General features: G+C 40.6%; 1 protein-coding gene across 1 annotated transcript in view; it reads left to right on the forward strand.

The window, feature by feature from the left end:
* The window catches only part of vsnl1a (visinin-like 1a), a 41,458-nt gene extending 27,538 nt beyond the window's left edge, over positions 1 to 13,920 (forward strand). Inside the window, exons 3-4 of the mRNA XM_020588165.1 lie at positions 10,047 to 10,262; positions 11,819 to 13,920. Coding sequence (XP_020443821.1) covers positions 10,047 to 10,262; positions 11,819 to 12,016 — 414 coding nt within the window. The 3' untranslated portion in view covers positions 12,017 to 13,920. The remainder of the gene's footprint in view (positions 1 to 10,046; positions 10,263 to 11,818) is intronic.
* The last annotated feature ends 266 nt before the right edge of the window (positions 13,921 to 14,186 follow it).

The raw sequence follows: 14,186 nt of genomic DNA on the forward strand, positions 1-14,186 counted from the left end.
CATCTGTGGTGTTAAGTGTCCAAGTGAGGTCCTCACTGTTGTGGACGCCCAGGTATTTGAAGCTGCTCACCCTCGCCACTTCGAGCCCCCGGATGAACAGTGGCTGATGAGTTCTCCTCTCCTTCCTCTCCTCCTTGTCCGCTATCATCTCCTTCATCTTTTTTGAAAAGTGAGAACATTTTGTTTGGACCTCACTGTTTTTTTAAGACTTGATTTTAGAGTTCAGGTTAGAATTAGGCATTTAGTTCTGATGGTTAAGGTGAGGGTAAGGGGCTAGGGAATGCCTTATGTCACTGAGTGTCATCACAAAGATAGAAGTACAAGTGTGCTTGTGTGAGGAGCTCTGCTCCGATGTAAGGGTGTGATCCTGTCAAAACCTGCTGTGTGTGTGTGTGCATGCACTCATGTCCCTGCAAATGTTTTGGCGTGTTTGTTTTACCTGTGCATCTGTGTATTTGAGTGTTTTTCTTTTTTTTTTGGTCATGTTTGCCTGAATTACAGTGATCTGTGCATGTGTGTGTACATGTGTGTGCAGTGAGGTGCTGGTGATCTTTGTTTTCTGTAAGCATGTCAGCATGCATTTGTTCTCAGTTTGTGTATGTGAATTCATTATGTTCTCGTAGTTATTGTTAATAACATTTTCAGGAACAAATTACTTGTTCAGCTTTGGTGCCACTGATGTCACAACAGACACCCATCTGACAGAAAAAGATGATGATTAAAATGTATTTAACACAGCAGAGGGATTTGAGTATGTGTGTGTACTATATGTGTTTTGTGTGCATATGTGTGGCCTGGAATTACTTGTGTTGTGGGGACATAAATCTGTTTATACAGTTACACTGTGGGGACTCGATGTCTTGATCGGGACAAAAAGCAAGTCCCCAAAATATAACTCATTAAATTTTAACATGATGACTTGGTTTAAAGTTAGGGCGAGACAGGAAGTGGTTATGGTTAAGGTTATAGGGTAATTCTCCAGGAAGTGAATGTATGTCTCTATAGGGACCCAATAAGTGATGAAAACACGTGTGTGTGTGTGTGTGTGTGTTGTGTCCCTGCAGACCTTGAAGGTTTGGAGGCACTCCAAAACTCCAGCAGTGTGCTGGCTGAGTTTCTCTATCTGCCTGGCATGTCACTGAGGGTTTATGTAAGAGTGCACATGAGCTTTGTCTCTCTCTTGCTGACTCACACACGCTGTAAATACCCCAGCAATGGATTATTCCTGTCTTTCTCCCTCTCAAGCTGATGCATTCAACTCAATGAAGCAGCATCTAAGTGATGTTTTGATGAAGCAATGTAAACAGCCACATGCAGTGACAGCCAGTGCTGTCAAGCCAAGGTCCTGCTGGTGTGTTTCTCCAAATAGGATCCACTGTTCTCGAGAATGTTAGCAATGAGATACAAAATAAGGTGTTGTTTACAAAGCCCTGTGGTGCCACAGTGGAATGACAGAAAATGTAAGAAACTAGTCAAAGCTAAAGCCTCATTTTTAAGTGTATCACTAATAGAAGAATAAAGACCTCAGTTGCTTTGTAAAGCAACTTATAGTCTCAGATTGACCTCTAAACCTGTGCTTGAGTGCTGGGGAGATGAATAGTCAATGGCAAACCGGCTCTATATTGTTGATAGCAATAGAGGAAGTACACACAAGAGTGTTGTGTAGGATCCATAAAAGAAATGATCATGCAAGCTTCAAGAAAGCCAAATAGAAATATTAATAGTATTAGACCACATATTCTTACTAGGTGTGCAACTCAGATCTATGCTGTTGTATTATTTTATTCTATTCTCTGATGTTCCAGTTGTTCTGGTCACTGAGCAGTTAACAGTAAAGCTCTGTGCATGTGTGTGTGTCTGTTATGTTTAGCATGCGCCTCTGCACTACGGAAGCAGCAAGGAGAGAGGATATGGAGAGGGATCGATTTGAATCAGGCACCATCAGTAGAATATAGAGGAACACTTGACAGGTAGTGCCATCATCATGTCAGCAGTTCAGGGCAGGGATAATGGGACATCTAACTCACTCTTCTAGGAGATAGTGTGGACAGGGAAAGGTCTATCTAGGCAGGTCTGCTGCCTGTCAGCTTTCCTATGTAGTGGCTTTGTTAGGTGTGATTAACTACAACAGGCACACACAGAGAAAGTTCTGGGTCTGACATTATGTTGTTTTCTGCAGCTTTAAAATGACTGCAAGTACCTTTCTTCTGCGTCATTATGTAATACAGATGTTTGAGTTTAGCTTGAAAGTTCTTTTTTGAAACAAAAGTTTGACAAAAATCTTAACTCAAAGTCCACTTACTAGCTTTTTCCAGTACACAATAGAGCAAAATAGTAGATTTACAGAATTGACAATCAAATGACAAAATTATAGATAGTAAATATAATGTCTCAGGAGCAGGTCGAACAGCTTTCAAGTACTGCCAGCAGATTGGAACCGAGCCACACAACCTCCTCTCCATCATGAAATTGTGGAAGAAGGACAGACTACACAGACAGACGAGGCAATGCTGAAGCACACCATTCGCACAAATATAAGAAGAAAAAACAAATGCCAGAAAGAAGAGACTGACGTGCATACAGGGAGGGAGGGAGAGACAAGGGAGAGGCTGGGAATTCTGGAGCAAGATGATCCAGATCCATCTAGAAATGAGGCCCACACAGCCGGAGGAGTGGGAGATGTCACATGACAGAGAGCCTGAGTAAGAAGCAAGGACAAGGTGGGCAAAATATAGAGAGAGGTACGCTTATGTTAGCAGGGAGGTTATTCCAGAGGAAGTGGGCATGATAGGAAAAGGCCGTACCTCTGGGGACAGACAGGAGCCCTGTATTCTGATTGGATGGAATGTAAGGTTTGAGGCGATCAGACAAGTATGAAGGGACATGGCCCATTTATGTCAGTTTCTAAGTCATTAGAAGCACTGTAAAGTCTGTTCTAACACTGATAGGGAGCCAGTGAAGGGAAGACAAAATTGGTGTAATGCGGTCTAATGTTCTGGATTTAGTTAAAATTCTAACTGCAGCATTGTGAAGACTTTCAATATTAGTACATGGCAAGCCTGAGAACAAGATGTTGCAGTCGAGTCGAGATGACGAAAGTGGGAATTAGGGTCACTGCATCAGCCAGACATAGAAAAGACAGTACTTTAGTTATGATGCGTGTGGTGAAAAAAGGCGGTTTTGGTTTTGGTGATGTCTTTAATGTGCTGATCAAACGTATAATCAAGACTCTTGGCTGTCAAACTTTGAGAAAACAAACAGTTGGTGAGAGTGACCAGTGTCTGTGTCGAGCCGAGCCAATGATCAGCATCTCAGTTTTTATCTGAAATAAGGCACAAGAAATGATCTGACATCCAGGATTTCTCAGCAGACAAGCAGGCCTCTAATTTAATAATTTGAGAAGAGTCATTGTTTTAAAGACACAAATAAGAATTTAAAAATAGAGCATTTTCTAAACTATAATACAGGGATATGTGGTTGAGAGCTCAGGAATAATCTTGTATGTGGACCTTAATGTAGGAAATCAGAGGTTTGGGTACTGGCCAAATGATTAAAACTCCGAACCATCTGGTAAGTTGTGGCATTGACAGTTTATAAACAAAATAATGAATTAAATAATAAAACAATCAACAGATCATCTGGAAGTGAAAGTAATTATCAATTGATTGCCCAAAGAATATATAAAACAGATCCATTACTGCTTTATTATAGCAGGGTGTGTCCATGTGTGGGGAGATACTGTCAAACTACTGTACATCTGTCAATATGCTCCAAAAAGCTAGAAAGATGTAAAACGACATATGGAAGGGTGCCTCAGATCAGTTTTACCTATGATCTTACTTTCTCTAGTAATTTTATTACTTTTGGTACTCAGCAGAAATGTCAGGGCCGCTCGGCGGCCGCTGCCTCTCCTCCTTTTTTGTCTCTTTGTTTTCTCCGTTTTGTGGGCTCTGCGCCTCAGCTGTGTTGCATTCCAGTGATTGGTGGCTGGTTTGTCGGCGCACACAGCTGGGGTGCATCCCGATGATTACGTTCTTATTTAAACCTCTGGCAGAAGCTCCGCTGTCGCCGGATCATTGTTTATGTCATTGTGAATGTTAACGACACTTGAAAACGTAGAATAGAAGGCTACGCTGACAGTCGCTGTGCGTTCTGGCTTGAACTATTCGCGTTTGGGCTTTTCGCAGGAGGTACCGAGATCTCAACGCTGACGGTCCCCGTGCTGTTGATTTTTCGGGTTTCTTTTGCTACTTTTTTCTGTCCTTCACTTGTCTGTCCTCATCCTCCTGCTCTCCGTACTCCTGCCGTTAAGTTGTAAGTGTACCTGTTCGTCCTGGTTTCCGTTGTTGTCACTCCCCCTTCGCTTGTATGTATTCTGGACACTGTTGTGTTGCTTTGTTGTGTTTAAAATTAAACCGTTTGTTTTGTACTAGCACCTGGGTCAGCTATCTTGTGTCCTGCCCCTAGTCCTCCCTCACCCTCCTGGCGAGGGGGGCAAACCCTAACAAGAAATCCAGTTACACCAGCTGTAACAGATTGTGCATATACAGTAGTAAATAAATCTTGATCACATTTAAATTCTAACCCTTTAAGCTGCAAGATGTCTCTCCAGCTTGACTGCTATCTGAAGAGCTGGCAGCGCAGGCAGGGGCAACTAAATACACATCTGGATGGAACATTGCTATTACCTAACTCTGAAATTATTTTCAAATACTAGTCATTTGTTGCTTGTTACTGATGAGCTTCTCATTTGATGAGAGGCCAATGTTGTCAGATATTGGGGAGGGAAAAGTAATTTCTTGGAGACATTTGTTTTTTACATCATAGAGAAGCAAAACTAAAATTTATGACACTGTTTCGGTCAATCTGTTTCTCTGGAGAGCAAGCAGGAGATATGTCTGCTTATTTTACTCAGCTGGACAACAAAGTTGTGTGCTCAGTGTGCAGAATGAAGCTACAGTTCTTTCCACGGTTCTATCAGTACGATGAGGAGCCTTTTACAACACGGAACAAAGGAGCAACAACGAAAAATGCACCTAAACACTCATGTGACAACAGGAACAAATATAGCTGCTTTTGTGATGTCACTATTAATCAAGTAATTGGCTTAAATTATTCGACTTCAAATGCCCATCCCCCTCGTTTGTACTGTTTCACTCTGTTTTGAACTGTAATATTCATCTGTTCTTGCAGGCATTCTCTGTTCTGTTAGTGTGAAATGGCCTTCATGTGAAGTGTGACTAGTGAAGTGCATTTTTCTCTTTCACACAATTTTTCTTCCACTCTTGCTTTTTTCTCCCCCCCGTCCCTCCTCTCTTTGTGTCCCTTCGATTTTTTTGTCTTTTCTTTCTCCCAGTTTCTGGATCAGCACCAGTGCCCGCTTGCAGGCTTATTATGAAGGCTTTAATGTTCCATTTAACAGCAGTGTGTTTTGAGTTGTGTGTTTGTGTGTAGGTCAGGTAATGGGGTATGGGATCTGTTGGACAGACTAGGCCTCGCCACACACTCACTGACACACACTAACACAACAGCATTAGCCTTTATTAAGCCAGCTGTGTCGGTCCTCCTGGCTCTACCCTGAGTGGACAGAAACTGTCTGGCAATCAGCCTGTCCTTTGATGGCCGGCTCTGAACAGCCATATCAAACAGCCTTGGCGGCAAGAGTGAGCCAAATCAGGAGCGGAATAAGACTTAATGGAAATGTTAACAGGCTAATATCCATAGCTGTAAAGGCCAAAAAACAGTCACTTCAGGTTTTGACTGGCTCCTTTTGGTCATTAAATGGTGACTGTGTGCCATCTAGTGAAGATTTGTTTTGAAGATTATTATTTCTCTGATGTTTGGTGCTTTTACATGTGACACAGACACACAAGATAAAGCACAGACACTCTGATGGAGGAATTTCACATTCTCATCACCTTGTCCCACTTTCTTCTGTTCTTGGCTCCATTTTTACATAACAAAGTGTTTCATAACTTGCCAGCGGTAGCTTTCTCTCCCCCTCCCTCCCCTTTCACTCTTCAGCATCTGTCCTTCATCACTTTCCTGACACCTTTTCCTCCCTCTGACTTTCCCTCTCCCTCCCCTCCCTCAACTCTGTCCTCCCACATCATCCCTTCACATCTACGCGCCTCCTCCAGTTCCTAAAGAGGCTGGACTGATGAGCCCAGGCAGGGCCACACAGATGAAGGAGGCAGCACTCTTGGGAAGGAAGCCACATTGAATTTGTGCATAAAGAGTCAGGTAGCATCCCGTTCATCTTGGCAGCCTAGCACCAGCCCTCTGTCCCAAGGGGCCTTCCTTCCTCAAATTAGTTTGGCTTCTCTGGAGCAGAAGGCCAGATAGGGGCCTGGTTAGGGGAAACTGAGCTCTATCACTGGCACACTCCCTGTAACACTTCCTGTGTCACATTCATTTTACTTTGCTCCTCCACCTTTTCTTTCCTGTTTCCATTCTTCTCTCTCTTCATCATTTTGCTCATTGGCATTCATTCTACCCTGCTCTCTGTCTCTTTCTCTCTGTCTGTTAATTTCTCACTGCAGCAGAATTTACATGGGTGGGACCTTATTGCAGATATGCAGTTTTGCCTCCTGAACCGACTCTCTGTCTAACCCTGTCTTTCTTATCCACCTCCTATTTCTCTGTTTCTTGATTTCTCTGCCTCCCTCCACTCTCATGTCATCTCCAATCCACTGCAGTCTTGCCTTTCCTGTTAGAATTCATTACCTTGACTCCGCCCCTATTGGGACTTCAGTGCTGTCAGAGGTGTTACTCTTAAGAGAGGCTAGGACAGCGTCCTTGCTTTTTTCCTTCCCTTCCTTCCCTTTAATTCGGAAGGTCTGTCTTCTATTTTGCAGTTTAAAGCAAGCTATAATCAATGTTTTTTTTTTTTATTAATAATGGACATAATGACTCTGTGTAATGTGATAGTGGTTGCTCATAGTAATGAACCAACAGATAGGCTAATTATCACCTGTCTCTGCAGTCCCAGTTTTATTAAGGTTTTCAGCATCTTGAAACTCATTATTTTACAGCATGTTTCCACTGCCGCCTAGTGACCAAACAAATCAGTTAATGCAGCTTTAAGATGGATAAAATGCTGAAACTGATTGAGTCAAGCACAGTGTCAGATCTATTATTTGGTTATCAGTTCTTTTTGACCACTTTTAAATGTGCTTTAGGGCCTATCTTACTTATAATACCTGACTTCCTTTTGAAAATGTATGATTCCTCAGCTAGTTTTCTTTCATTTAGTCCTGCAAATATCAGTAAAGGCAGGATCTATTGACTTTGGCCAATAGTTGAAATATTAAAATAACAAGGGTAGACTCATTTCTTCCAAGTTGTTTGGCACTGACTGGAACCTGAATATTAACAAACAAAGCCAAAGAAGTAACACAAATTTCAAGAGCATCCTATTCGACAGTGGTGTGGTGGGTAGACCAGTTGTCTCCCAACTGGAAAGTTGAGGGTTCGAATCTTGGTGCCTGCAGTCAAATTGTCCTTGGGCAAGACAATGAACCCCCAAAGCTGCCTGTGATGGTGGCGCGTAAAGGTGTTGAATATATACATTCAGTTATCTTTGTGCGAGCAGACTAAAATAAGAATATCTCTTCTAGTTTTCTCTGTTCCCTTTACAAAGACTGTTACAACAATTGTTTACATAAGTCCTCAGAGAACAGCCTCCCTCAGCTGAGATTACGGACCTGCTCTAAGAGTTTTTACCAGAGGAGTCAAATAGAAGGTTGTATCTAATGAATCGTTCTGCTTCTTGCAGCCACCCACAGGGTCCATGGTCTGCAGTAGATGACGAACTACACAGGGGCTCAGCTGTCATCCACAGAGTTACTGCATTAACCTCTAACCTTGTGTTCATGTAGCGCATGCAGAGGAGCTTTAAGTTTTAGTCAGTACTGACAACACAGCTAATCCATATTTACTCAGTTATATACAATAAATGTGAGCCATTGATTTTGGAAGCAGATCCAGGTTGAGTGTAATTGATTTTTACTACATTCTGCATCTGAAAATGGCAAAAACCATGTTATTTACTTTTATCTTTTTCACTCTTGCCCTGTGGAATGGAAAGTGTATTTTATTGGGAGTATTACACATAATGTATTTGGCAAAACCTTGTGAACTTGACATGAAGCATTTTTAACAACTAAGAATGATTTGTGCTAGTGGCTCTGTGGTGCAGTGGTGACAACATGCAGACTCTGCACAGAAAGGCACCAGGTTGGCCTGGACCTGAAACCAGAATCTTCTTGTAATGAGTCAATGGAAACATGCCACCCTCCAATTAAATTTGATGAGCTAACTCAAATTTGATCGTAACACAGTGAGACTATGGGCTGCAGAGACCCAAAGGACTCATGAAAGCTGATAACTCTCAACAGTCATTTTCTTCCTGATTGTCACTGCTTTCATTAATGCTTTTTTGTATCATGTTTTTAATTTTTGTTTTATTTCTTTGTCTGTGACTTTTAATTGTACACAGGGCATTGCTGTGTAAATCAGCATATGCTCAGTCTATCCTGTATAAATAAAGAACATAACAATAATAATAATAATTTGAGTTTATACCATTTTTAATGGACATAAATTTTAAAACTTTAGGTCTGCATATGGAAACAGTATGAAAGTGCTGCAAATGGAAGATGTGAGGGAGAAGGGCCTGGAGTAGCTGGAGTACTTGTATTTATGTGTCAGGACACATCTGGTGTGTGAAGGTTTGAGTGAGTGAATGGCTGCTGCATGGCAGTGACCCTGACTTTCCTGTGCAGGAAAACACACTTCCAATCAGTAAATAAAGCCTACATTGTAATTGTTGTTGCCTATTTTAGAACTAGAATTTCAGGAAAGACTGCAGCCTGTAGATGGTCTGAGGGGACAGTTTTCCCAAACTAACCTATAAGGCAACTCTGCAAGCCACCTTACAGTACAGATGGTTACACAGACATTCACGTGAGCACAGATCAATAACATTTGCAAAGGTAGAGCTTAAAAGCACTGGATGGGAACAGGAAATCAAAGTTTACTTAATTACTGCAGGCATTCCATGGCCACCCATTTTAAAAGCAAATCATTCTCTGTCATTCTGTTTCCAGATAACCCCATCTGTTTCCATTAATCTTCCTCTTCCATCCAGTTGCCACATGATCTGGCAAAAACTGACAGAGGCCTCACTCATTTTTAGTAAGGTTTTATATATGACACATGATCTGCACCACTTTGCCACACCAGAGGTTTTACACTCTAATCTCCAGTTCATGACCTAACAGGCTGCACAACAACAGAGCACAAGTCATGCACTGGTTTTGGAGAGTAAAGGCAAATACAGCTTATTTATTTATGTATTTATTTTCTTTCTGAATACTGGTGTGCCTTTTGGGTGATGTTTGCATGGTGAGAGAATTAGTTTTTTGTTTGAACTTTATATTGGAATGTTCACCAATTTAATTAAGTGGAAGAAGTTGTCGGCACAGCAGCGTGGTGGTTAGCACTGCCACCTCACAGTAAGAAGGCTGCGGGTTCGAGCTGTGCAGAGTTTGCATGTTCTCCCTGTGGCTGCATGGCTTCTCTCCGGGTACTCCGGCTTCCTCCCACATGCCAAAGACATGCAGCTTAGTTGGACTGGCGACTCTAAATTTCCTGTAGGAGGGAGTGTGTGTGGTTGTTTGTCTACATGTCAGCCTTGTATTAGACTGTGACCTGTCCAGGTTGTCTTCCGCCTCTTGCCCAGTGTCAGCTGGGATTGGCTCCAGCCCCCCTCGTGACCCTATTCTGGAATAAGCAGTATAGATGATGGATGGATGAAACTGTCTGGCAGGTTTTACCAAACTGAAACTAGAGCGAATATATTACACATCCAGATAGTGATATTTGTATTGACACGTTACCTACATTTTCTCAAGTTTATCAAAGGTATTGGGTGAATGTTTTTTGCAGGGTGAGATTATAAAATGATTTTACAAGGAACCAACACTTTAAGAAATAATCAGAAAAAGTATTCTTATATTTCCACCTTTTACTTTTTCCACCAGTTCTTCCCTTACGGTGATGCATCCAAGTTCGCCCAGCATGCCTTCAGGACCTTCGATAAGAACGGCGATGGCACCATCGACTTCAGAGAGTTCATCTGTGCGTTGTCCATCACATCACGAGGCAGCTTCGAGCAAAAACTCAACTGGGCCTTCAACATGTATGATCTGGACGGAGACGGAAAGATCACAAGGGTGGAGATGCTGGAGATCATCGAGGTAACACAGCAAATGATAATGGGTAACACTTTATTTTACAGGCCTGTAAATTCCAGCTTATTTCCAAATATTTCCTAGGTAGTTTCCTGGAAAGAACCATGTAATTTGGTATTAATTATAGATAAAATGAGAAAATGATTAGTTGGCACACTTCTAAATGCTAAGCTAGCACAAATAACATTTCAAATACTAAATAAATAAATAGCAAATATTAACAGGTTTAAATTGAGCAGCTTCTTTCATGAAAATTCATTTAATGACCAACTAAAAATAGCTGTCAAAGATTTTTGTCTATGTTTCTGTGATTAGTAACATACTGTACTACATGGTTCTTTCCAGGAAAGTTTCAGAAATTATTAGGAAATAGCAGACCTTCTAAATAAGGTGTTATTGAATAAGGTGTTGATTTCGCATGTGCTACATATTTCTAAGGGAAGTCATTGAATCAGGTGTTAATTTTCTCAAATCCTTACATTCTAGTTAAAGGTACCAGTTATTTATTATGTTGCTCTTTCAAGTTAGAAGCAGAGATAATTACATGTTGGCCATAGTTCTCACATTTATAACATTATTTTTAAGGTTCCTCTCCTTGTTACAGTGCTACTGTGGGCTGACTCAGCTGTGCCTGCCAGGCCTGAAGATATACTAGTCTCTAACACAGAATATATGAAATAAGCAACAACAGGTTTAGAGCAGACTCATCTAGAATTTGTGGTATTTTTATATTGCTTGAGGGAGCCAGAAACCTGCTCCCTCTCTGTGGGTTCATTCCAGTTTCCTTATGGTATCATTGCTTGATCCTTGATCCTCCTGTGATCTAGAAATGGATCCAGGTCAGACAGATTTTCAGATTCATGATCTCATTCATTGTTTCTCCTGTTAACTTGTCTCAATGTTAATATTCAAGTCAGACTGAGAGAAGGAATTTTTTTCGTTGTTGAGCAACAAATACATTTTATTGGGTACTAACCTCATTTCTATTCACTAACATATAACACTGCAATCACTTTATCAAATCAGAAGCAATTTTTTTTAATATAGCGCATTTAAAACAACAATCTCATACCAAAGTGCTTCACAAGTATCTTAGCATATACATTAAAACATCACAACAAGATCCAAACAAATTAAAACATAACACAAGCAGAAACCAGGAGGAGGTTTAGATAGATAGATAGATATGATGTAGATAATTGATCAGCTTTTTTAATTTGGATAAAACTTATTTGATTATCTGCATACGGTATAAATAGAGAATACATTTATTTCACACTTGTTAAGCGGAAGCATGCAGAGATAACTAGTTCACAATCTGTTTTGTCATGTGGGAGGACATCAGTGAACAAAGCTTCAAGTGAAGGCTGTAGTCAGTGTGTGCTCCTGTAGTTATATAATAATAATACTAATACAAGCTCCAAGGTATCAAAAGACACTATAAAGCAGTTACAACCTACCTATGTCACTGCTTCAGATGACATGTGAAGGAAATGTGGATGTAGTAAGACTCTTGAAATGTACCCTATCTCTTCTAAACTGTCTTCTTTCTCCCCCGGCAGGCGATCTACAAGATGGTGGGCACAGTGATCATGATGAAAATGAACGAGGATGGCTTGACGCCCGAGCAGAGGGTGGACAAGATCTTCTCCAAGATGGATAAGAACAACGACGACCAGATCACGCTGGAGGAGTTCAAAGAGGCGGCCAAAAGTGACCCGTCCATCGTATTACTGCTGCAGTGTGATCTGCAGAAATAGGCCAGAGGGCAAGCAGAGAGCTCCACCAGCCGCCACGGACTGCACAGAAAGAATTTCATGTTCCATTCAGTTTGCAGCTATTTCCACAGAAAAATAATGCTTGGACTACCTTTCAATGGATCTGCTTCTTGTGTTTGAAACACTCGTGTGCATGAGAATGTTATTTGCTCTAAATAGATCTACACATAACATACAACAGTGTCCGTGTGCAAGAGTGCGGTTGCACACACACCACAAACACTCACACTACACACACACAAACACACAATCTCTCACTGCATATGAACACCTCACTTAAATAATATAGATAGATAGATAAATATGGATATATATTTAAATTATTTAAAGATCAACTGCCAAAATGTGAAGTGTGCAAAGTATTTTCCATACAATCTCATTTTATTGAAGCTTGCGCATCAGTGATGTGCTACATTGAATTTGCCGCTACTCTATTTATTGAACCAAGTTTACTGGCGCTAGCTGTGTGTTTCATAATACTGAGTAATGTCAGATGAACCAAATTCCTATGATAATGTATCTGCCTCCAATAAGACACTCTATCCATTGTCTCGAATATTAGCTCTAGCAGAGCTTGATTAGCGTTTGTCCAACTTCTCCTTCCAAAACATGCTTGTACTGTCAGTAAAAATGTAAATGTAGTTAATTTGCATGCTTTTCGGTTCTGCCTTAAAAATGTCCTCCTTTTGCATCCCGTAATCAAAGACAGAACGCCTTATCAAAGCAGCATAGTGACAGCTGGGGAAACAAGAAAAAATCATATTGCAGCAGGTCCTTCTACAAGTATCATTGTTTGGGATGTAATTTTTGTGATTGGGACTTTTTTTTCTTAAATGCTTACTTAAACTGTTGGAGCATGTTTCCTTGTGGATTATCTGTAGTAAATGTTGCTAAGAACTGAAACCCTGCCCCATCATTTTGAAAGATTATCAGAGATTAAAAAAAAAGGCTAAATTGATACATCATTTAAGCAAATGGACTAGAGACAAGTGAGATTAAATATTTAAATCAGGAGTCCCTAGAGAATGAAAGAATACACTTTTAGCTGGAGTTGGAATAAAAACTTTTTCCTCTATAGTTGGACAGCATCAAACCTAGTTATGACCTATGTGTCACCGTCACATCCACTTTTTTCCTGTTAGCTTGCAGGTTACATATCAGTGCAATTAATCCATTAGAGGGGATTTTTTGTAATTCTTTAAGAGTAGAAAAAAGGCCAGTGCAACAATGTCATATTCAGCAGAAGCTGAAGCAGCGAGAGGAGCAGTGAATGGTGTTACATTGTACACTGTAACTTCTAGAGGCGAGCCCTTATTGTAAAGCCATGTGTTTAATAGATTGAACAATTTGCCCTCCCCAGCATCCCCTATGTATTGATCTTACCTGTCAGTCAGTCTTTTTGTACTTTTTTACTCCTTTCTCTCCCCCATTGTACACGTACTGATACACACTCAATGCAGAGAAGAAATGATTTGGAAATAACCTGTTAAATCACTTGTATCCTTAATTTACCTGGCCCTGTCTCAAAACAGCACAGACACTTTCCAACGCTGCATAATACTTGTGGTGTTTTAAGAGCTAAAGGAGGCTAAAGGAGATGTGATGTGTCATAAAATACATTATTGCAATAAAGAACTAGCATTCCAGTCCATCATCATTTCTCAGCAGTGTAGCTTGTCCTCATCAAGGCTGTAATCTGAACTTCTTTACATGAACATCTTTGGCCAGACAATGTTTGTAATTACTAATATTGCTATCAAGATACCAAATGTAAGCGAAGGCAACCGTGTACAAGAATTCTTTTGTAGCATGTATTGTGTCCCTGACAACATGGCTGCACTACTCCCTGTGTTGTGATTTAATCTAATAAAAGAAACTCTATGGGCTCTTGTCTGGTCTTAAACTTCACTTCAAGAACAATTTTTTTCAAGCAATATCAGACATAGTTCTCATGTTATGGCTTCCAGGTGTTTAGAATGTTAGCACACCTAAACATATTTGCTAATAATGGGGTTCTGCAAAGTCACTCCCAGTGGTGGAAAGTACAGTATATATATTTATATTTTCCTTGTATTTAAGTGGAGTATTTAAAGACAAACTTAACATGCTTGTACTTGTTAGATGCAACTTCACCATTTAACTCAAATAATTT

The sequence above is a fragment of the Monopterus albus genome, unplaced genomic scaffold, assembly GCF_001952655.1.
Source record: "Monopterus albus unplaced genomic scaffold, M_albus_1.0 scaffold507.1, whole genome shotgun sequence".
NCBI classification, from domain to species: domain Eukaryota; kingdom Metazoa; phylum Chordata; class Actinopteri; order Synbranchiformes; family Synbranchidae; genus Monopterus; species Monopterus albus.